This window comes from Sturnira hondurensis, unplaced genomic scaffold, assembly GCF_014824575.4.
Source record: "Sturnira hondurensis isolate 20B ecotype Veracruz unplaced genomic scaffold, ASM1482457v3 Scaffold0000396, whole genome shotgun sequence".
Taxonomy (NCBI): Eukaryota; Metazoa; Chordata; class Mammalia; order Chiroptera; family Phyllostomidae; genus Sturnira; species Sturnira hondurensis.
Window position 1 is genome coordinate 400,694 of NW_028073027.1, and position 24,402 is coordinate 425,095.

At 45.9% G+C, this 24,402-nt stretch overlaps 1 protein-coding gene across 4 annotated transcripts in view; it reads right to left on the reverse strand.

The window, feature by feature from the left end:
* The window catches only part of MASP1 (MBL associated serine protease 1), a 61,312-nt gene that overhangs the window by 11,983 nt on the left and 24,927 nt on the right, over positions 1-24,402 (reverse strand). For 2 of the 4 annotated variants that reach the window (XM_037037067.1, XM_037037127.1), the window contains 9 exons: positions 23,434-23,611; positions 22,511-22,642; positions 19,916-20,112; positions 18,061-18,208; positions 16,697-16,815; positions 15,658-15,736; positions 8,996-9,133; positions 8,072-8,146; positions 1,497-3,975 (listed from right to left, as the gene is read on the reverse strand). In XM_037037067.1, the coding sequence (XP_036892962.1) occupies positions 3,092-3,975; positions 8,072-8,146; positions 8,996-9,133; positions 15,658-15,736; positions 16,697-16,815; positions 18,061-18,208; positions 19,916-20,112; positions 22,511-22,642; positions 23,434-23,611 (1,950 nt within the window). In that variant the 3' untranslated portion in view covers positions 1,497-3,091. Of the gene's footprint in view, positions 1-1,496; positions 3,976-8,071; positions 8,147-8,995; positions 9,134-10,993; positions 13,213-15,657; positions 15,737-16,696; positions 16,816-18,060; positions 18,209-19,915; positions 20,113-22,510; positions 22,643-23,433; positions 23,612-24,402 lie in introns of those variants that run through there. The other 2 variants (XM_037037205.1, XM_037037263.1) reach the window with 2 other exon arrangements.

Here is a 24,402-nt window from a genome sequence, read left to right on the forward strand (position 1 = left end):
TCTAAAGATAAATAAATAAAATCTTTAAAAAAAAGATACAGGAATAGCATCGCACCACCTATATATACTCTGACAGATTTCAGATCAGTGTCTCAATCTGCTCGCTCCTGTTAAATAGCTTTTCTTTACATCTCCAGCTGGATTGCTCATAAATTTCTCAAGCACAGCAAAACCAAGTCCTTGTCTCTACCCTTCACCAACCTTCTCCTCTTTGTTATTCAGATATCTGTTGTTGCCGGCACTGGCCTCTCTTTGTTCCCTCCCTTTTCTTCACTCCTATAATCAGTAACTAAACCAGTTTTTTTAAAAAATGACCAGGAGAAGCAGAGAGTAGTGTGAGTCTTCTCCTCCCTGTAACCTCATGACCCCTCAGTGTCCTGATATGTCACAACACACAGTCCAAATATCTAGAGGAAAATAAAAACCTGTAATGTAATAGAACATAAGACATGGTAATCCTTGAAACCAGCTACATACAAACCGTAAAACATAATTTAGAATTGTTTTAGTTCCAATGTGTAAAAAGCATGACATTGTCATTACCATATAAACTCTGAACAAAGGCACAGCATGACTGCATTCCGTGGAGAGCCCTCACCAATAGGCTAGCTTGTGCTGCCCCCACACCCTGCACCTCCACTATTTTTGTGCCTAGACACCAAGCCCTGCTGAATACATCACTGAAATGTTTTTAAATTCCCCTCCCCTACACCTGGGCCATCACAGCCCTAGGCTTGGTAGATTTTCACCATCTCCCTCCAGAATGACTGCAGTCACTTTCCAATCTCTCCCTCTAGCTCAGTCCCTCCCCACAAGTCACTTTCCACTCTATGCTACCCACCTTCAGCCCGGGTAATTTTAGAATTTCCTGGGAGAGACTCAGGAATCTACATTTCTGAAATGTATCTCAGGTGGTTCTCAGATACCTCAAGTTAGAGGATCACTAATTACAGGACAGAGTGCAAACACAGTATGGCTTTTAGGGCTGTTTCTGCTCCCCCTTGACTCCTACCGCTCCCACGCTGTGCACACACATTTTCCTGCTTCATCTCTGCCCACCCTGCCCTGTCCTTCTGTCCCCCAGCGCAGCCTTTGCAGACCCTCTGCAAAGCTCCCCGGGCCCCCTCCAGCCATATGGACTTCTTGTTCTTTTTAAGTTTCCACGATACTGCAATCTCCACTTCTCTCACGACACTCACCTCCTTCTGGGCCTGTGTGAGACCTAGAAGCGCAGAACCTTGCCTTGCATGTTAGTTTGAGCTCTTTGAAGTCAAAGACTTGACTAGCAGGCATTGCAATGATGGGATATGCAGGCGTGAGGACACATACCAGTGACCAACCCCATTCCTCATCACTTTGTCTTGGATGCTATCTAGGTGACAAAAATTGTACTTTCTCAGTAATGTGAGGGGTTTTGGCTTTTATGAGAGGCAAGTTTCTTTTTACAAAGTCAAAACAAATAAACGCTAACAATAACCAAACCCCCAAATAAAGGCTGTTGATTATCCACAGAGCTTTTATTTCCACTTTAGACCCCTGACAGGAGAAATGGAGTGTAGAGGCACCTTACAGAATAGTGAGCTTGTGATATAAAATATACAATATATAGCATCCTGTACATGCACTGCTCATAGACAAAGGAGTGTGGTTTCATGACCCTGTTAGAAAAGTGGACACTCCCCAACTGTTCTCTTGACATTTCTCTCGGGAGCTTCTCTGGCTGCTTTTCTCTGGTGGAAAGTCCCAGGAGGACCATCGTCCTTGTGAGGGCCAAGCAGAGGCTTTTGGTGATTGGCAGCCCTGAGTCATGGAGCTAGAAGGTCCCTGAAGGAGATCTAATCCTTTCCTTTTACAGATGGGGAAACTGAGGCCCCCAAAGGGGCCCTTCTCTTTCCAAAAGGGAAAGTGATTTGTCAAAAGTTATATAGCTGGTTGGAGGCAGAGCTGGGGCTAGAGCTCAGGACTCTTGGCTCTCTGTCTCTTCTCACTGCCTTCCACGGGCAAGTCTCTGCTGCCCTTTATAAAGATCCTGGAAGCCAGAGGAGTGCATCCCTCTGAATATCCATACTGGGTGGATTCTTTGAAGAGCTCAGACTCCAGGTACACTGGGCAGCCTTGGGGGGATAAGTCACTCCTCATGTCCTTAGCCCACCCTTCTTCTATTTTCCTGCCCAGAAGCACACAGCAGGGCACAGCAGGGGCCTTCTCTTTTTCCAAGCAGTCCAGATGAATCTCCATGCCTGGGGCTGGGGCTCAGGCGGGCTTTTCAGATGATGCATTTCCAGGCTGGAAGGTTGCTTCACGCTTGTCTGGAGCAGCAGGTATGGATACCCCGCTGCTGCCAGCTGGTATTTTAGAATGACATACGCTCCCGAATGACATTTGAGCTGAGCTGCTGAAAGGAATTTAAAAGGGTTGGGGAGCCTCCAACTGCTATTCTCCTCCTATGTTACCCAAACTTTCTCTTTGTCCTTTGAAATCCCTTGAACAAGGAAGATTCAGGCTGAGGTTTGGACTGCAGAAAGCTTTTGGGAGAGAAACCTCAGGGCTAAGAGTGCTGCAAGGGTTACCCTGGGAGAGAGGAGCCTCGGGGTATGATCTCCATCTTCCCAGAACTGAATGGCTTTCTTCTAGAGGAGGAATCAGACTTGTCTGTGCCCGGACGACAAATATATGGGCTCAGAGTTCAGTTCGACATGAGGAAACATTTTCTAACCATTGGGCCCAGCTAGGCCAACAGTGGGTTTGATAAGTGCATAGGAGTGAATGAGGCCACTGGGTTAAAGCAGTCCTGAGAGGAAGGAGTCCTGGGACTGGCCCAGACATCCAGCTCCCTTGTGGTGCTGAGGACAGTGAGGCATAGAGAGGGGAAGGGACTTGCCCAGGGCCATGGACCCAGGTCTCCTGTGTCGAAACTTTCCCTATACCACTCGGCTGCCTCTCAGAGTCCTGGGGCTGTCTCAGGGAGATGGGAGCAGCAGGTTCTATTCCGTTTGGTCTGGGGAGTAACATGGAGTGTGCCTTCGGAAATGTGTGGTCAGCCTCGCTCAGGCTGGGGCAGGGCAGGCAGGCCCTGAGGAGATCAGTCAGATCACCGCTCCACCTGGAGCTCCCCCAGACCTTGTGGAGAGTCCATCTGCTCCCACACCCAGTTCACATAGTTGGAGACCTTCGTGTAGACCCCATAGACCTGCTTGCTGCCACATTCTTCAGGGCCCCCCCAGGACACCAGGCCTTGGGCCACCCAGGTCTGGCTCAAGTCATCAAGGATGACGAAGGCCCCACCGCTATCTCCAAGGCATGTATCCTTGCCGCCCTCATAGTAGCCAGCACAGAACATATTCTCAGTGACGCTGTAGTTGCCCAAGCGGGACTCGTAGCTGGTTTTGCATTCGGCATGTGGTACCACAGGTAACTTGACATACTGCAGGACATCTGACAAGGTCCGAGTGCCACTGCTGATGATCTCATCCACTGTCACATTAGGATTGGAGATACCCCAGCCTGCCACTAGGCCTAGCATGTGGGGCACTGGGCCTGCGGGCTCGGGCCGTGGCAGGCAGATGGGCATGATGTGGGGTCCCAGTGGCACAGGTTCCTGCAGCTGTACCAGAGCTATGTCGTGGTTGTAGTTCTGGATGTTGAAGTCTGGGTGGAGTACCACTCGGGCAGCCGAGCTGTTCACAGCACCCGATTTGTCCCGCATGTCGTGTAGGCCCAGGTAGACAGTGATGTGCTCCTTGGAGACTGGTGTCACTGTGTTGTCTCTGCGCTGGGAGCGCAGCACATGGGCTGCTGTGAGGATCCAGGACTCAGAGAGCAGGGCCCCACTCCCAAACCACTTGTCATTTGGTACCCTTGAGGTGTCCTCCACTACTATCAGAGCCTGCCATGGGAAGAGGCCAGGCTCGGCATTCCGGCCCCCGATGATCCGCTTGACCAGGTTCGGTAGGGAGCGGGAGGGCTGACCACACACTGTAAGGAGAAGGAGGGGGTGGGGACAAGAGACAGAGGCTGGTTAGGTCAGCCATGTGAAGAGAGCCACTAAGAGAAATTCACATCTCACCCACTGTAGATTATGCCACCACAGAACCCTATTCTATCTACATTATGAGGCCACACTAGCTTGGGAAAACTCTGTGTGGGGTCATGTTTGACCTAAGTCTTCCTAGTCTGGCCAGCCTGTAGTCCGGCCCTTCTGTAGCCAGGACCATCTATGGGTCTGACCACTTCATGCATGGACTGTCACCACCATGAACCATTTCTAGTCAGGATCATTTCTGGCCTAGACTTTGAGCCAGGCCTGTCTCTAGCAGTGGTCACCTCTTCCCTTTTTTCTCTAGAATGGCATCTCATATTCAGAAGTGGCCCATCCTGTGGGCACTCAGAAAACTTCTGAAAACTGTAGGTCATAGGCTTTGAGAGATAAAAGGAAACTAAAAGACTATTTAGCAGGTTGCAACAAACACTGGACTGGGAGCCAAGACTCCAGAGGCCTCGACCTGGCTTTTCTCTCCTATGTCTTGTGTGACTCTGGGTAAGTAAATTGCCCTCTCTAGATTTTAATTTTTGACTTGCTAAATGAGCCAGTTGATGATTGCTGTGGACCTTTCAAATTCCCTTCATTTTTAGTTCATTTGCCCTGGCCACCCTCATTTTATAGGTAAGTAAAACTCTACAGAGGTTAAGTGACTAGCCCAAGGGCACGTGGCTATTAAGATAGGTGGTAAGGGTCTAACTAGATTCTAAGATTGATGTACTGGCCTACATCCTACAATGCCTCATTACATGTGAAGATTATATGGCAGGCCCCTCTAACCTTTTCTTCTCTAGCACAAAGTACACATGCTGTGAGTGATGCCCAGGGCATCTAAGGATAAGGAAAGGTGGCATAATCTACAAGCAATGATGCATGGGCCCTGTTCTGAGCCACACATCATTGCACCCAGGAACCCTGTAGTACCTTCAGGGGAAGAAGAAAGGTCTGATCAAACTTCGTTCCACTGAGTTGTACCCCGAGCATGCACATGCACCACCAGCCTCCTGCAGCCAAACACCTTTGGCTCCTGAACAGAGGGCCTTCAACATCAGACCCTGCTGGCTAAGAATGAGTTTACATGGGCCCTTCCCAGCCTGGTTCTTAGGGCTGGGAGGTAAACCTGGTGTAAACATTGGCCTCCTCTTGGTTCAAATGTTCAGGCTACACTTCTTGGCCCTGCAAACTGTCAACAATCCTTTAAAGACCAAAAAGCATTTGAGTATTCTTGGCAACTTTGGTAGGTCAGGCTTTCATAAACTTAATGCTTTTCAGATGTTCTTCTTCCTGATGCCAAATGTGTCTTATATAATCCTGAGGTACCTTGTGTTCACCCCAGACCAGATGTAAGATGGCCTTTGCTAACTCTCTGCGGTGTGGCCTTTCACCGTTGAAGGCCAGACTCCCAAATATAAGCAGCAGCCTACAGGTTGACAGCTCAAGGCAGGTCTGTGATTAGCTCACAGAACGACTCATCTAGTGCCAAAAGGCCCTCATCTGGTGAAAGACATGCCTGTGGCTTAGTCCATGATCATAACAAAGCCAGTGCTGAATGGTGCCTTTTTTCAACTAAGATGCCAATGGCATAACCCAGGTCGCAGAATGTCAGAGTTGGGGAAACATGGAGAATAGCTAATTTACAGATGGAGAAACCACAGTTGAGAGAAAGTAAGTGACATATTCAAAGTCATTAGTGGCTAAGCCAGAAGTAGAGCCAGGCCTGTCTCTAGCAGTGGTCACCTCTTCCCTTTTTTCTCTAGAACAGCACCTCATATTCAGAAGTGGTCCATCCTGTGGGCACTACAGTCACTTATGACTGTAGCTTCATTTCCTCTACAAAAACTGATTTTTTGGATGTGCTGTCATACTTTTGAAAGGTTGAATAATGAAACAAGATTTTGAGAGAGCTCGTTGACATGCGGCTATTCTTTTAGGCTGACATCATTCTACATGCTGTCTTTCCTGGGAGAAAAGAATCTTCTTGACATACTATAGCTTCTGTGCTGAAGTCAAACTTGGGTTCTAGGAGACTGGAGGTGCTGAGGGAGGACTTTTAAAACAAAAATTTGATAATCTAAAATTTGGGATTCATGAGGATGTCATAAAATATAACCAGAATCAAGAATGGCTCGGGGTTGCTTGTGTTGACATCAAAAGTCTTGGGCTTGCCTTCTGGGTCTGCCCCTGACTTTCTTCAGGTATCCTTGCATAAATCATACCTTAATTACTCTTAGTTTTCTCATCTGTAAAATAAGGGACAAATACTATTTGCTTAACAGTGTTCTTGGAAAGGTACATATTATGATGACCAATACAATGGTTTTCTCCACTTTGCCTTCTCTCTGGGTTCAATCTCAGTGTTTTAGGAGGAGGGAATTTATAAATCTCCGGCCTGGTACAATGATACAACATGGTTTGCCCAACACCAAGTGTCAAAATAGTTTTATGACTCACTATATCTAAGATGTTTTGTATAAATATAGAGGATAATGACCACTGAAAGTTATAGAATGTCATGGATCACCTGTTTCTGTTCCCTCCCTTCTGGGGTATGGAATCCTGGCCCCAGAGAGGTGGTAATACTTACCAAAGGTCACAATTAGGAAATAACAGCATCGGGACTAGGACCCAGGCCCCTGACTCCCAGCTCAGTGCCTCTTCCCCTTTCAGAGGTTGCAGCCTGGCTGCCCAGGAGGCAATCTACCTGCAGCGCTGTTTTATTTGGCCCCTATGGAATTTTAGCAAAATAGAGATTTGCCCCTCCAGTTTGTCACAGTTCCACCATTCCCCATTTTCTCTGAGGCTTGACCAATGGTAAAACCTTGGGTATCTTTCTGGCTAAGCCTCAGTGAGATGATGGGGATCAGTAGACTGTGGGTAAGTTGACCTTTCTCCTGTTTTACTACCTCAAGAATTCTTTCTTAAGCATAAAGCCCTCCTAAGTGAAGTCTTCCTAACCAGTCCTCACCCCTCCGCTTCCAGGCAGGTGCATGCCATGACCTCCTCTTTCTCTGGGGTCTCATAGCTCCTGTGATGGCCAAAATGGATTTCCAAATGCCAACACTTTCTTCAGTTCTTAAGGGTAATGGTAGATGACTCCATAGCCTTTCCATTTTAACGTCTAGAATCCTACTGAGTGTTATTGAGGGGTACTAAAACATAGCAGTCAAAGAATAACATTATATCATTCTACCTAACACTCAAATTCAGTGAAATACCAGTGCTACCCAACACTTAACCACACTGTGAAGCTCCTTATAGAAGCAAATGAGCAGACAGAGTCAGTACTGCTCTTCACACTGTCTTGAATGGTTTTGTCTTTCAATTACTGCTATTCTTGCTTTTTTTAAAGCATATATTTCTGTGTTGTGAATATTAAATTCAATTTTGGGGGGTTATTTGTTTAACCCTACAGTGCGCATTTAGAACTAGAATTTTCTAATACGTTGATTTCAATATATACATTTGTGTACCATGATTGTGATGCAAATCATCCATACTTTTAATGCTAATGCCACTATCTACAAAATATCCCCTCAATCCATATGCATGGTGATATTCTTTGTTACCAAAAGTCTTCTTTCATTTTAAAGTGAGTCAGTAGGTAAACTATAAGGAGGCAGTAGTTAGTGAGTTGAATGCATTGATCTTTGAATGAACTTACTCTGTCCATAGTTGTTACCTGATGTTATTTGTTTCCTCTATAGCACAGTGAGTGCTTGAGAATGGGGTGCCTATTTTCTCAATTTTTCTGACACACGCAAACTGTGTGGGATGAAAAGTTGGTGTGCAGGGAGTGGAACTGCAGAGAGAGGAGACAGAAAGTCTCCTAGCCTGATAGAAAAGGTGACTGTAGAAGCTGGTTGGTTTGAGGTGTGAGGATGGGCTTCTCTGACCTTTGACCCTCAGAAGGTAGCTTAAAATCAATCAAAGCATCATGCCCTTTACTCCCCTGCTACACTAACAGCCAGAGCACCTGAGGCCCAAAGGCCTCCAATAGGAGACCTTGAGGCAGGGGACTTGAGGGTGAGGTACCTGGCAGGCAGGTGGGCTGGTTTCTTCCAAGTACTTCATTTATCCAGACTCCTTGGGCAGAACAGGTATATATACCTGGGAGAGTAAAGAAAAATTGAGGTAAAGGGAGAAATGATTGATTTAAAGTACATGAAAAATGGGCCTGTTTTCCTAATTCCCCTATTGTGGATCATTGCAAGTCTTCCAAAATGTCTTTCTAATGCCATTCCCTCTGAGCCAGTCTGCAACCTGAAGGTTCTTTCTAAAAGGAGATTCTGACCATGTTCTTCTGCTCAGTATCACCAATAGCTCCCCACTGCCCTCAGAAACAAATCCCACACATTTCAGCATGGCCTGTGCAAGGCTCTGTGCAAACTGCTTCCCGCCTGGCCTGTCTGGGGGCTGCTCCATCCCCTCCAACCCTGCTCAGCCTCTGGCAGGCACTTCTCATCATTAGTCACTCAGGCCTGTGTTCACACAGTGCTCTGTGGAATACACGCCCTTCCCTTCCTTCTCCACTTAACAAACTCTGTAATGAATCACACTCATGTCTACCATCTCATTTGAGTGTTAAAGTAGTTCTGTGAGCTATGTCACTGCTCCCTTTTTCAAGTGAGGACTTGGAGGCTTTGAGAAATTGGGAGGATTTTCTTAGTGCTAGTCTATGGCAGAGGCAGAACTGATCAGCCTTCCCATCTCCCTGAGGGTTCTTTCTTTGTGGCAGGTTGTGGGTATGTATATGTGGATATAGGGTTGGCATATGGCCACACTCTTGTGGTGCCGGCTTGAGCCAGAGAGAGGCAAGGCATGTCTCCAAGTGTTTTTTCCTTCCCATTCCTCCCAAACTGTGGCCAGCTGATTCGCTGTTTCAGCCTCAACCTAACCCTACGGCCCAGAAAGTGTAAGGTGGGGTGGGGAGGAGCTGGTTTAGCATGCAGGGCTCACCTGTGATATTGTGGTACATCTTATAGTAGGGCTGTTGGCAGGAGTATCTGATCTCAGATTTGTATGTGGTGAGGTTGTTTCTTGTAGAGAAGGTGACCAGTCCATGTTCCAGCTCTGCAGGGGCTCCACAGTCGGCAACTGAGGGAGAAGAGAGTGAGATCCTTCAATTACCCTTTGCTCTTCTTCCTGGGGCTATCTGGTAGGGGCTACAGGTGTATAAGTTGTGCCCTCCACACAACTTCAGTAAGCCATGTTATAGTCCATGAGAATGATGCTTTAGGGATTGTGGAGGGCACAACCTGTGCAATCACCAGTGGCCTTGCTTTGAGGGTCTTTTCCATCTACCGTGTGATCAACTCACCTGGCCTGATGTCAATTTCAGGGCAAGGGCAGGTCGGCTGAGGTTTAAGCAGCCCCATCTTCTCCCCACCCCCCCAGGACCCTTTCCTTGACTTCCAGGTCTATTATGCAATCCTCTTCGTCTCTTCTGCTTAGCCAAAAACTTCTGGCTGACAAGAACCAAAGAATATTCAGTTCTTCCAGATCCAACCACATGCTGAGTAATAGCCACTAATGTGCTCACATTGAAGTTTAGCCAAAAAAAAAAAAAAAAAAAACTGACAGAAAGAAAACCCCCACAGTACCACCGTGCTGGCTCTCTGTAGACACAGAATTCAGGAGGCAGCGTCAGGGCAAACCAGCTCTTAGTCTTCAGTTGCTTCTTTTCTCCAGTTGTTGGTGTTTGGTCATTGGGCCTGGCTGTAGGATGAGACTACAGATGCCTGCTCCTCAGAGGTGATCTTGGGGGAGATGGCTCATCCAGCCATGTCTCGGGGAAATTTCTAGCACTGATAGAGTCCAGTACAAGTCTGCCAGGAGCCAGGTCAGAGGCTGAGGACCCAACTTGTCAGTGTTTCTTCATGAGGGTGGTGTTTCTCCATTAAGGTGGGGTGTTCAATTCCAAGGAAATCCTTATCTTGGGTCTAACAACCCCTATCAAAGTTGAAGAATCATAGAGGGATCACAGAACTTCATAGTTGCCAAGAAACATTAACACAGGTAATCTAGAATATCATCTTTACTTTAGAGATGAGTTCAGAGTAGACTTGACTCGTCTAAGGTCGTATAGCATGTATGGTCAGGGAACTAGACATTATACTCAGTGGTTTTTGAATAAACCAAACTGGCCATTCTTAATTATCTATTTTCTAGTTGAAACTGCCTATAATCATATTATCTGGATAATGATAGACATCGGTTGTAATCTGATAATCTCAGAAGACTGCATTCCAAGGCCCTGTTAGTATTTCCAGAGTTGCCCTCTTGCTGAATTTTACCTGCTCATTTTGGAAAGCAGAGAGTGGGCAATTTACTCCTGAAATACTATATTTAGATATTATGACTTTTAACTTTAGCACTCCAGATTCAACTGTTTGATTGAACAGAGTTGTCCAACTTAAAATGTAGCTAACTTCAATGCCCTCCAGGATGAGGCAGTTGGCGAAGGCTAGGAGCGGATGTAGGAAAGCAAAAGCCAGGAGAACTGGGCAGTGTTTTGTCCTGGCCTCCACACTCTCTGGACAAATTATTCCCACTTGTCTCCATCACCCAGTGTAGACACACTCTTCTAGTCTGCGAGGAGAGCTTGTGAAGGTCAGCAGTAGGACAGCAAGAAGTGATTGTATTTGTTATTGAAAGCTATCAACGGTTTTAAGCCCTGGCTGGTGTAGCTCAGTGGATTGAGCACAGGCCAGCGAACCAGAGGATCAAGGTTCAATTCCCAGTCAGGGCACATGACTGGGTTGCGGGCCAGTTCCCTGCAGGCCAACTCCCAGCAGGGGATGCACAAAAAGCAACCATACATTGATGTTTCTCTCCCTCTCTCCTTCCCCTCTAAAGGTAAATAAATAAATAAAATCTTTAAAAAATAAAATAAAATTCATAGGAAAGAGTAAATGTACAAGAATAATAAAAAAAAAAGAGAAAGCTATCAACGGTTTTAAATGTATTTTCCTGCTGAGTCTCAAATCAGATTTTTCTTCCCTTTTTAGGAAATGCCATTGATTGGTGCCTGGATGTTGGTATTAGTCTTCTCTATCTTAACTTTGTTCTATCAGTTCATTTTGCCTAAGGTAGCCTCAAGACCTGATACCTAATTCCAGGGGAAGAAATTCCAGGGTTGGTCCTAGACATGGCAAGATGGTCAGGCTATGTGACATGGCCAGCACTGGTGGGGAGAAATTTTCTGGGTACAGGGTCTGCTCTGCTTTCACATCACTTCAGAAAAGTAACATTGCCTACTGTTAAAGCTGGTCCTGTAACTGTATAGAGGAGGGGAACATAGTGGAAAACGGAGGTCACTTCAGCTTGGGTAGAGTGAACAGGGAAGGGGTAACCGTCTCCCCAAGGCTATGTGGCAGGCAAATGTCCATGTCTTTCTGTGGCCTGGCAACAACTTCCCTTTTGAGAGGCCTGGCACCATCAGAGATGCCATATCCAGACTCTGCTTTCTTAGCTAGTCTACTACCTTCTTGGCTTGAGGAAGAGTTTCATCCTTTTCTCTAAAGCCTCCTCTGGCCACTTCCACACTCTGGAATCCAAGTGTCCCTTCCCATTCTCTTGGCCTCCCTTTCTCATTATTCTCTGGGATGGGATGCACCACCCTCTGCCTGTCTCCATTATCACTTTTTCTCGCCCTTTATTTTCTTTCAGACACATGTTTCTTGACCTGCCACCTTGAGCACTCTTTGCCACAATTTGGGGGCTTCCTAAAGGATCACTGCTGTTGGATCAACTCAGGGATGGCCCACTCTCCCACCCAGCCTCATCTCCGTCCTTCCCCTTGGTGAGTGGATGCTCCGGCATCACAGACCCTTCCTGTACCTCTCTCGCCTGCTGTTTTCCCCACATGGGAAATTCTGTGTGTCCATGCTCTGGCCACTCGCCAAGCCTTACAGATTGCTTTTTGTTGAAAACCTTTTCTCATTCTTCTAATCAGGGCTGCTTCCAGATTTCTCTTTGCAGAGCTCTTTATTTATTAACCTCTCTCTGATGGATGCACCTTATGTCGCCAGTATTACAGTTATTTGGGTCTATGTCAAACCTTCTGCCTAAATTATAATTCCCTGTAGCACATTGAGTACAATATTTGTTATGCCTTGTGGGCTTAAAAATACTGATTCACCTGGCACTTGTATTTAGTGCTATCCCATGCCCTGTCTTAGGGGCACTCCTGCCGTACACTGGCTCCTCAGTCTCTGGGCTGTTCCTTGACCACCCTTGCAGGATTCTGCCCTCCTCCAGAGGTCATTTCATTACCAAATTGACTAGTAGTCACCATGCAATGCAAGGCTTCTCTGATGTGTGTATCCAGATTTTGTTCAGGCTGAAGCAGAGATTTCCAGCATGCTGGCTGCCACCTACAGCCCTTGTCACGACTTATGACCAGGGGTGTCTCATGGCACCTGAGCTGAGGACTGCTACTTTCAAGTATGATGCCTATCTTTTGAAAAACTTCAGTCAGTGAATTTTTAGAAATGCAAAATGTATAAGCCCCAGAAGAAAGAACCCCTGGTGGAGGACTCTCAGCCTTGTGTTTTGTATAGGTGGAAGGGACATTTTTAGGCATAAGAATATATCTAGACTCCCTAAAAATCTAGGCTACATGAATTATTCCTAGTTCCACCTACTTATGTTAAGAAAGTAGCAACAGGTAAAAATAGTAAAATCATAAAGTCACAGGCATTCTGGCCCATTTAAATTTAGAGTCCAGAGTGGATTGTACAAACCAGGGCCCACTTTGACCTGGTCAATCTAAGGCCATGTGATTGTATAGTATTAAATATTGTGCCTCTAAGACCAAAGTCATTTTTCCTTTGGGAAGAATACAGTCCATTTACAGATGCTAAAAACAATCTCCTATTGTCTTTTCACTATGTTCTAGAGTAATATTTGAATAATGGGTGAAACCTCAAAAGGGATTATTCTTATACACACGCAGGAGTTTCAACTGCTTGAGACTAGGATGCCTTATTTAGCATCCTTTCTAATCCACACTGCAATGGGGAATGGAGTGTTGGTGGGTGGGGAGGGGTGGAGTAGCTCTGGGACCCCAGGGGTCTTGTGAGTGGTCCATTCCTGGATTTCTGCATTGTGTAGGGGTCCAGTCATTCACTTGGTCACTTGCTCTGACTTGCTCTCCACATCCATTTCGGTATCTGCCACCATGATGAAGATCAAAGAGGGATCAGTGGGTCCAGAGAAAGAAAGCAGGCAGAGGAAGGGAGAGAGAGAAAGAAGAGAAAGAGAAAAATTAGCAAGCAAAGCAGAAGCCGTTCATGCAGGAAATACAGAAATCACTCCACCAGGATTGATTGAGAATGCACAGTTTAGGCACAGCCAGTGTGAAGGACAGTTTGGTATTGTGGAATTTCTGCCATCCAGAGAATTTGCACAGCTGTAAATGCTGGCTCAGGAGGATTATAACATTCTACTGCTGGAGCAAGCTTTGGATTCATCTGGTCCCAACCCTCATTTAACAGATGGCATTCAGAGCGGAGCGGGGCTTGTCTGGGGTCACTGCAGCAAGGTGGTGGCAGGGCCAGGACAACCACCAGTAATTTCTACTTCCTTTTCTGGTACCGGTTTCCGCCCAGCACACACACTTCCCGTATGTTCCCAACCCCTTTCCCCTCAATCCCTATGGACTCACAACTTCTGAGTCTTGCTCATCTTTGCATTTCCCCTAGGTCTTGACACATGCCTGGTACAGAGAGATATTCAATAAATACCAACTCAGTGAATGAGCAGAGCTGCCAGGTTTGTCTAAATAGGGATTCTCATAGTCATAATCCAGGCTGTGCTGGGAGAACCAGGCCACATTAGGGGGGAAAATATTCTTTTCTTTGGTACAGAATGACAGGCTCTTTTGTATACTAACAAAAGTCACATAAAAGAGTACCACTGAATATAGTAGTGCCTTATTCTATCAACACTTCTGTTGCGATAAAAAGTGCTCCATCAGGGGAGGAAATTGTCATTAAAGTTTCCTATTTTCCAAAAGCATGAATGAGAGAAACCAAAACACTTCCTAATGAGGAAGTTGGGTGGGGAAAATAAGCTTTTATTGAATTTTTACTTATTACTGGCACTCTTCAGTAATGATATGCACATTAACACAGTCTTCAGAATAATCAAGAATGTAGAAAACCAAATCCAAAAGAGTGGGAGTACATTGCCTAGAGACCCTCAACTCTTTGAGTCTATATTTGGATCTAGAACTTTCTGACTCCAAAACTACGTTCTGCCCTCTACATCCCACATCTTCCTTTACCTTCCCCTCTGAACACCCTCTTGCTTGGGTAGAACTCAGGCACAGCGCTACATGTGAGCCACGTGCTGGAGGAGGTGGCAGATGTGTCTGTTGGCATTTGAGTTCCTCCATGTCTGAACCTTGTCTTTCCCATATGATTTCCCTCTGGATCTTGGCACAGGCATCTGGTAAATGTTCTTATGAACATTTTGTTGAAACCATAAAATGACCCCCCCCCCCCTTGCCCACACTGGTCTCTGACTCCATCCACATCATCATATCGAAAAAGGAAACTTAAAAACAAACCTGCTCTGTTCCATAATTATGCCTGGGATTTGTCTCAGGGGAGCCCCACCCTGACAGTGTCCCCGTAGGGCAGTGGGAGTGGATGTGCCAGCTCAATGAATATGAGCCACTGAGGAGATAAGGGGACAAGGACATCACTCCAAATTTTACATGAAGTCATGAATGAGGGGTGGGCAGGACCTGTCCTAATTCTTAACTTCTCACCTGTTCATTCTAAAGCAAATCCTTCTTCCCTTTCTCCCTCTCTCCCTTTCTGTCCCTGTGCCTTCTCTTAGTACTCTTGCCATAGATGAGCTTTCTAAAACTGTGGTCCTTACAAGTCTTGCATCAAAATCACCTGGGGAGGGGAAGAAGAGATCGTGGCTAAAAATTTGTATTTTCACAAGACTCACTAGGTGACTGATATGGGCTACATTATGTTAGAATCTCCAGGATATATTCTAGAATATTAAAGCTAGTTTAAACTCTTTTATTTTACCATTAAGAAGGATCTTGTCATCCATGGTCACAGGGTGTATTGGGATCAGAGACAATGCAAGAACTCCAGGAGCCCCAGGAGCCATGCCAAACTGTGTCCCCTGCCTCACACATGCCCACTATGCTGACACCACAGCCCTAAAGCACAAGCTGTCTCAGAAGACTTAGTGGCTATGGCTGATGGCCATCTAAAGACTGGCAAGGTCACTTGGCTGTAGGCATGGGGGCTAAATAGTTTCCTGAATTAGCTGTTGCGAGAGCTAGATTCAAACCTGGAGACATGCTATTTGTTTAGCTAGTTTGGCAACCTATCTGCAGGCGGAGGGAAAATTAGTATTTAGAAAGTACGTTGGGACCCACAAGAAGTTTCTTTTGGACTCCTAATGCCTTATTGCTAAAAGGAACATTAATAGCCTTTTCTGTCCAACTCTCATGTGTTTGTTGAATCCCTGGCCCCTTTCTCTTAAAGTGCACCTGTCAAGCTGTCTCCCCTTGTGGTCTCTGCTCGAATCCCACCAGTGCTGGGGAATCTCATGGTCTTTTTAACCAATCAGTTTTGTTTTCTTACTTTTACACGTGGGAATCTTGTTACTCCATGTGCCATCCTTCAGACACTCAATCTGGAATGTGTCCATTTCCACATTATCCTAGGAAGAAACATGAAGAAGGTGTGGGGAGAAGGAGGAGAGGTGGGGTTGCTGGCGGTTTCCCAGTAAAACCAGCTCAAACCAAAAACCTGGGTGTCCTAAACTGAGATTTTCCAACCCAAAGCCTCCAAGGGGCAAGCTTGACAATAAGGAAAAGATGCTGAGTTTTATTTCATATTCCTACCCTGGAGAGAGTCAAGGGCTGGCTGTGGGAAGGGGTTTGGACAGCCTATACCCTTTGACTACTGTTTCAGAGCAGCGGTTCCCACACCTGAGCAAGCAGCATCCCTGAGGGCTTTTGCACAGGTTGCTGGGCCCTGCCCCACCAGTTTTGGATTCACTGAGTCTGGCCCGGGGACCCGGCCTTTACATTTTTAACAAGTGAGGTGATGCTGTAGTGGGGACCCCACTTTGAGAGCAGTGGTCCTCTAGCTTGGTTCATGTCAGACTCACCTAGGCAACATACAGAAACACCAATCACTGGTACCATCCCAGAGATTCTGGTTTCATTGAGCTCAGGTGGGCCTGGGAGGTGGCTCTGTTTTTTAAATTAAGCAGGTGATTCCTAGGAGAACCACTGTTTCATCGGGTGGGGGAGTGAGCAGTGCCTCTCTGCCACTTCTAAAATCTCTGGTTTCCATCCCCATTTTCCTCAGCAAGCCTCAAATTTGTTAAGGTTGTTTGTCCTGAAGGCAGGGCTGAGCAGATCTAGATTGTTTGAAATTCAAACCAGCCCATGCCCTGACAAAAGACTTCACACCACTTCCAGAAGTGAGAGCCTCTAACACATGCTCTAAATTTTCAGAAGACTGGAATTTCTGGAACATTTTGGAGATTTATGGGGAAGCTAGAAAACACTATAGTGAAACCATTGCAAGCTCCAGAAGCCCATGTGGTCTGAGAGGCTCTGGAGAATTTCCCTGGCCTGGTGGCTCCCACTCCCCAGGCAGGACCCTGTACCTTCAGGACTTTGTAGCCTGCGTCACAGCTGATGAGCACCTGGTCTTTGAAGAAGTACTTGGCTTGCAAGGGCTCGACTTTCCCATGGACAGGAGGCTGTAGCTCTGGGCACTCCTTCCCTGGTGGGCAGCAATGGAAGGGCAGCATGTGAGAAAACAAGCAAAAGTCCAGCAAGGAGAAGCCAGTCCCAAGACTACTAGGTGTGATGAAAGTGAAAAAACCACACACGGAACTGGGCATTGGGGATCCGGACCTAACAAGCCATCAAAAAATCTTATTGGAACCTTGAGTGGGTCACTTTTCCACTTGGACCTCTGTTTCCTCATTTGTAAAATGAGGCGGTTGGCCAGAAGATTTCATCAAAACTCAGGGTTGGATAGCATATTCAAGGTCATTGGAGTGCAACTCTTGTCTTGTTCTTTAAAAATAAATCTCTCAAAGTAGATGTTAAACATATTTGCATTTGTATAGTGACAGGGAGCTCAGTACCTCCCAAACCTGTACCTTTTATACTGGATTCCTCTGATTAAAGTAAGAGGAGTTTGATATTCAACTGAAATCTATACCATTTCATTTTTGACTCATCAGGTGTAGTTTGCCCTCTTGGAGAACTCAGGAGGACTCTGATGGCTCTTTCTTCCCAAGACCATTTCCCAGTGATAAACTGTGAGCATATGCCTCTGAGTCCTCTCTTCAAAGGCTAAATCAGATAGGATTCCTAGGCCTGGGGCGACACCTGACATTTTTTCCTGGACAAACTCTCTTTTGTTAATATTCTCCTCACTTTTGAGCACTGAATTTGATAATGCAGGCCAGGCCAGGATATTGGAGTTTATGAATTGAATTAGTCATGCCCAGTTGTGGTCTTGTCACTGAAGTCCCACCTCTTCTTTTTTAAGTTATTGCGCACCCTTTGGGTCAAATGGCTCTATCAGCATTTGGGCAGGGACTGGCTGTCTTGGGGTATTGGGGGCTGTGGGCTTTGCCGGTCTGGGAAGCACAGGAGGTGAACTGCCATAATAGAACATGTTGAGCTGCAGGCCCGCGCCCACATTCCTGCCTCAGACTTAGGCAGGGTCCTCTCCAGGACCCATGAGTCACAGTATGAGCAGGTGCAATTCAAAAACCAAGTTTTTTTTAAAAAATCCCCATGTGATTCTGAGAAACAGCAAGTCCAAACGCATCATCATTGCTGTCCTTAACCTCATTTTATAGATGAGCAACAGAGTCAGAGGAGAGCATGTGCCTTGGTGTGCTTGGTGGCGGAACTGGGAGTCCTGCCTCAAGCTCAGGGGAGTCCCAGGCCTGCACCCCCTACCCCTCAGCCTCTGCTCCATGAGGGCTGAGCACGATGACCAAGTTACCTGTCGCCTTGTACGAGAGCTTCCAGCCCCGGTTCTCGCCCGAGTTGTCACTGCGGAACAGGATCATGATGTTGTGGGTCTGGGTATTGATGGGTTCTGGGGCTTTCTCTCCACAGAAGGGTCCCAAAACTTTGGGACCAGCTTTAATCTGCAAGAGGCAGGAGAGATAAAAAGAGGGTCAGAACAGAGCAGCAGTGGCTGATGCAGGAACCCCTTCTACACTGCACCTGGGGCTTTCTGGAAGCCTTCGTGTGAGCCTTCCAGAACGTGTTCTATTTGTCTTTTTAAAAACAACTTACCTCTTTCCAGAAAGAAGTCAAGTAGTTCCACAGAAAGAAAATTTTCTTTTTTCTTTTCTTTTTCAAAGATTTTATTTATTTTTAGAGAGGGAAGGGAGGGTAAAAGAGAGGGCGAGAAGCATCACTGTGTAGTTGCCTCTTGCCTGCCCCACATCGGTGATGTGGCCTGCAACCCAGGCTTGTGTCCTGACTGGGAGTCAACCCGGTGACCCTTCGGTTCACAGGCCAGCACTCAGTCCACCGAGCCACACCAGTCAGGACTAAAAAGAAAATTTTCATTAAAGAAAAAGATTCTAGTTTCTAGTGGGCATTACTAGATTGTTCTACATCCACTCTCCATTTACAGTGGACAATGGCCCTGACAGTGGACAAGGTAAGCTGATAATCCCTCTGCTCAAAGATGAACATATTATGACTCAGAACGGTACAGAATCTTGTCCAGGTGCACAGGATAGAAAAGGTCTCTGCTCTCAAAGAACATGTAGTCTAGTTTGAGGAGCCTGACAATAAATATATGCTATATGTTTTTAATTTATGTAGTAAAATCTATGTCATCTATATAATTCATCATTTATATGATAAATAATAACTTGAAATAGGTGGCCAGGGAAGGCCTCCTTGAGGAGGTGACATTGGATTTGAGACATGTAGGATGAGTAAGAGCTTGTCATTGGAGGAGGAGGGGAGAATTCTTTCCAGGCAGAAAAAACAGCCTACGCGAATGTCAAGGCCAAAGGAGGGAAATATCTTGGAAAGTGTTAAGAACAGGAAGAAAGCCAGTGTGGTTGGAGCAGAGGGAGTGCCGTGGCACGTGTGAGATTGAAAGGCAGGCGAGTGCCACCGTGTGCTGAGGAGTTTATGTTTACTTCTAAGAGCAATCTTGATCTAATGCAGCTTTCATAAAGATAAGCCTAGAGGCTATAGGAGAACAGAAGAAAACCAACTAGGAAGCTTTACAGTTGACCAGGAAATGATGGGGTTTCCACTAGGATAGAGACAGTGGGGCAGAGGAAAGGGAATAGGCACTATTAGCTGATCCAGATTTCCCAACTCCCAGTCCTGGGTCCTCCCTATGTCTTTAACTCTTTTCCTTCCATTTCTATGGATGAGAACTCTTTAACTCTCATTCAGTGACTTCTACAATCCTGGGTGATGTTTTCATCTTGTTACCCTTAATGTAGGGAGAGTGGAAAAAGTAAAGCCCTAAGAGTTTAAGTTCCTGGGTAAAGCTTACTGCAGAGCCCCTGGAAATTGTGCATGGTGGGCAGAATTCTGAGGTGGTCCCCATGACCTTTAGCCCTGGTGTTACTTCATGATGATCTTATGTTACATGGTACAAAGGATTTTGTGGGTGGCCAGGCAGCTACTTTTGGATTAAGGAAGATCCCTAGACTGGATCTGATTAAACTGGTAGATGTTATTTTAAATAATTACTCTTTGGGGAGTGAGCTGCTTGGCCTCCTATCCTAGGAGAAGGTGGAGGGTAAGAATATCGATGTTCCCAATCCAGCAAGATTTTCTAGCATTCCCAGGGCAGAGTCCCATTTCAGGCTTACCTTGATGTAGTCATAGGGGCAAGGCACCTCTGGATGGTCCTCAATGTCAAAAATGTCCTCAAACTGCAGGTTGATCATGAAACCTTCCTCCAGTCCAATCACATAGAAGCATTCGGAGCTCTTAGGGTAAGGGTTGGGGAAGTCAGGGCTGGTGATGACTCCAGTTCTCTGGGTAAAGAGGTTGTCACTGCACTCCACTGTGGGAAACACACCCACGCAAAGTGACACACCACACCATGGCCACAGACCCTCCTTTCTTGTCTGTTACTGCATAGTTTCCCAGTGGTCCCGAGAGGTGAGCAAAAACAGGAATCATTATCCCCATTTCACATAGGAAATGGAGCTTCTTCACTGAAGCTCTGTGAAATCACATACCTAGTAATTTGCAGAATCAAGACTCAAAGGCAGTGAGTGTGATAAGCTTTCTCATCAGATACTCTGACATTGGTGGTGGTGGGGAGGGGACCTAAGATGGGAAGATTTTGAGATGGATTGGTTGGTGGGGGGATGTCTGGACTGCTTTTGTCCTCCTCTCCCCTCAGCTCAGAATTCCATTAGGTTTCTGCTTAAAGCCTGCCTTGATCTTTCACACACACCCTCACTCTCCCACCCCGGCCTTGCTTTGTTTCCCTTCATGCTGCTGACCACTACTTGCCATTACGTGATATATTTGTTTGTGGACTCCCTTGCCCCCACTAAACTGTTCCCCTGAGCTCAGGGGTTCTGCTCTGTCCCCACTGCATTTGCTGCACCAGAGAGTCAGTGTCCTGGGGTCCTGGCCATGGCTTAGTGCTGTTGAGGTTTATTTGCTTGTTTGCTTGTTTATTTTAATCCTCACCTGAGAATACGTTTATTGATTTGAGAGAGAGAGAGAGAGAGAGAGAAACATCAATGTGAGAAAGAAACATTGATGGGCTGCCTCTTGTGTGTGCCTTGACTGGGGATTGAACCTGCAACCTAGCTATGTGCCCTGACTAGGAATCAAACTTGCCACCTTTTGGGGTATGTAATGACACTCCAACCAACTGAGCCACCCAGTTGGGGCATCTACCAAAGTCCTTCTATTTGCTACTGAACCTTTGTCCTTGGGCTTACTCATCCTGGATCTAGGATGTCAGTTCTATCTATGCACTTGTTTATCCTGCTCATTTGCAAAAGAGTGAAGTATGGACCAGAAAAGGGAGCATAACTAACTTGAAGTTCTACCATTCTGAGCTGTAGAATAAGGTTTAGGATGAGGCCATTCATCCTGAATTCCCATCTGCTTTTATTTTCTGCCCCAGGCATTCTCATGGCAATTATATTGCCCAAAAGGTGGTTAAAATTGGTCCTTGGTTGGGGGCAAGTCTTACTCTTTTTATGAATTAACATAGATAGGTATATAGTATATAAATAATACATACAGCATATCTGTTGTATTAAAATTTCATGGGAAGGGGCAGATATTAGGGAGATTAGAAAGACAATGTTTTAAAAAGCTCCTGGAGGCACAGGTGGAAATAAGAAAAAAGGTCAAGAAACCATGCTCATTTTTAGCCTCCACGTACTGACCACATAGTAGATACTCAGTAAGAGATTACTAAATAGAAACCATAGAAAATGTAACTCTGTAGTCTAGAAGGTAACTCCTCTATGTGCCTGCTCTCTATTGATGAGTCGTACAGTGGTTTTATTCAGGAGAAGGTAGAAGTGTTTGAAGGAGAAAGGAAAAGAATTTTTGTTTCAAGCCTTGTCTTCCTCCAGTGATCCCTTACTCAGCTTCCAAGGGATTTTTCTAAAACACAGATCCTTATCCTATCCTTACACTAATCTATTGGCAATTCCCCAAATATTCCAAATTCTATCAGAGCTTGGAAGGTTTGCAGAAGCTTTTCTCCCTGCCTGAAATGCTCTCCTTTTCCTTATTCTTTCATGTCCATCAGGGTCATTATTTCTGGGAAGAGTTTGACCACTCCCCAGGCAGACTCAGTTCTGACTGTGCTGTGGCCACACGTCTGGTACAGCATTTACTATGTTTCACCATTTGCTTGTGTCACCCACTCACCAGGATGGTCCTCCCAGAAAGTAGCCGAACCCCTTTGTGTGCCCAGGAAACCAGGCAGAGACTATGGCTGAATAGGCATGTTGATGAGTGATGCAAACAGATAGCAAGAATGACATGTTTTCTTGTTCTCTTGGTCTTTACTTCCATCCTCCCTCTTCTTTCCTTTGGACCAAGATTCTCTTTGTTACAGGGACACTTAGGAACCATGGAATAGAAGAGAAAAAAACTACTTCTGATGAGGCCTAGTTCTTGGCTCAGAGTGAGGGGACTAGGAATCCTTTTCTTCTTCACTTGGCCTGACTGATGGCCTGCAGTGGGAGAGGAGAGAGGGAGAAAGGGGCAGAGATTCCTGCTGCCCAGGAAGGAAGATGGCCTAGCAGCTAGGGCTGCTGGGTATTTCATCAGCATCTTCCACGTAGTATCTGGAAGCCCAGCTCTCTGACCTCATTTTTAATTGTTCCTACTTTATCTCTGTCCTTCCGCCAAGCCTTCCTCATCTGATTGGAAAGTGCCACACAGTGATGATGAGCAGGATCATCCCTGAGCCCCACCTCGGCAGGTCCTGTTGTCCGTGTGGAGGATGTAGCCAAAGCGGCAGGAGCAGTAGTAGCCGCCGATGTAGTTATGGCAGTAGTGGTCGCAGGACAGCTCCTCGTCCTCGCGCTCGGTGCACTCATCCACATCTGCGGGACGGGCAGAGCCTCTCAGTGAGTCCATACATATGGGATGATGAAGACAACAGCCAACATACACAGAGCACTTAGCATGGACTATTCACTATGCTGGGAGATACAAGCATTTTTGTCATTTACTCCTTGCATGAAGCCCAGAAGTAGCCCTTATCACTGTTTATGTGAGCAAACTGGAACTCAGAGAGGTGAGACGCTCACCCAAGATTACAGAGAGCCAGGTTCAAATCCAAGCAACCTGACTCATGATGGCACTACTTTCCTCTAAGAATTGTGATAATAATAAGCAGGACTCTTACTATGCCTACTGTATAGATTATGAAACTGAGACTCACAGGCATTGACTAAAACTGATGCCCAGGCACACCGATAAAAGTGGTGGAAAGGGCAGGCATTCAAATCCAGGTGGGCTGGCTCCTGAGTGCGGGCCCTTAACTTCTACCCCATGCCATCTCTCCCTTTCTATGTTGCTTATAGGGGTCAACCTGTCATAAGCATTGGAAATATAAAGATAAAAAGGATGTATGTTTTCAATCCAGTTTAAAAATTCAAACATGCATTTCTCACCAAAGGATATATAAATGGCCAAGAAGCACAGGAAAAGATGCTCCATGTTCCTAGTTACCAGATGGATAGATACATAATAGAGCAAATGCAGTAAGACATTCATGGTAGAATCTGTGTGCCAAGTGTACATGTGTTCATTGAGAAGAAGAGAGCACACAGCACTTATAATCCTCAGTGCGAAAGGGAGACCTGGGGATGAGCACCAACTTCTCACTTACCCACAGCCACGTAGTGGGCTTCAAAGCCTGTGAATCGCTCCTCATCAGAGAAATCTGACTGGAAAGTGATAGACATGAAGGAACCAGGGGAAAGGACCACTTCCTGACCAGGGGTATGCTCCGTGTCTGTGTTCTCACTACCGCAGAAGATTGCCAGCAACTGGTCTTCAGTTTCTACCTTTGAGGTCAAAGAGAAAGGGAAGAAGATGTATAGCTTCTTAAATTAGCTTCTCTGCTGGTCTCCTGTAAAAAACAGGGAGGGGCTGCCCATGAGTAGACCAGGCAGCCTAGGGGTCCCCACAGAGTGGGGATTAGGGATTCTGGGATTTAAGGAAAGACACATTATAGGTTAAATCAAAGTGGCCATTCAATCACTGCTTCATTCATTTTGTTTAGATCCACAAGGAGTAGCTTGACCTTTGTCATTCCCATTGAGAACCAAATGGCTACATCATTCCTGTTGACAACCAAATGGCTTATTTGTTGAAAATAACTCTTTGTTAAAATTCAAAAGAGTTAAATAACCTCATAGATGGATTCTATATACAACAAAAACTTACCACATTTCCAAAGAAAAGAAACTATATACAATATGTCATTCATTGAGCATTCAGAGTGTGTCTGACACTGGGCAAAGCAGATAATGGGGATAATAAGAATGAGACAAAGAGCTGTGCTTGGGGAGATAGTGTTCAGACTGATGAAAACACACATAGAGCTATTATACAGTGTGATAGGAGGTTTAATGAAAAACTAGCTCTGGGAGTGCACTCAGAGGGGGAAATATCCTCATCAGAATATAAGCAGGACAAGAAGACTTTTTCTTTACAGATGTGTCTTCAGTGCATGGAACAGGGCCTGGCACATAGCAGTTATTTGTTGTCAAGAACTCAAAGTACAACACTGACTCTGAAAACAATGAGAAGCCAGGTAGTCTGTGGGGATTGTAGAAAATGCATTTAGAAGGAT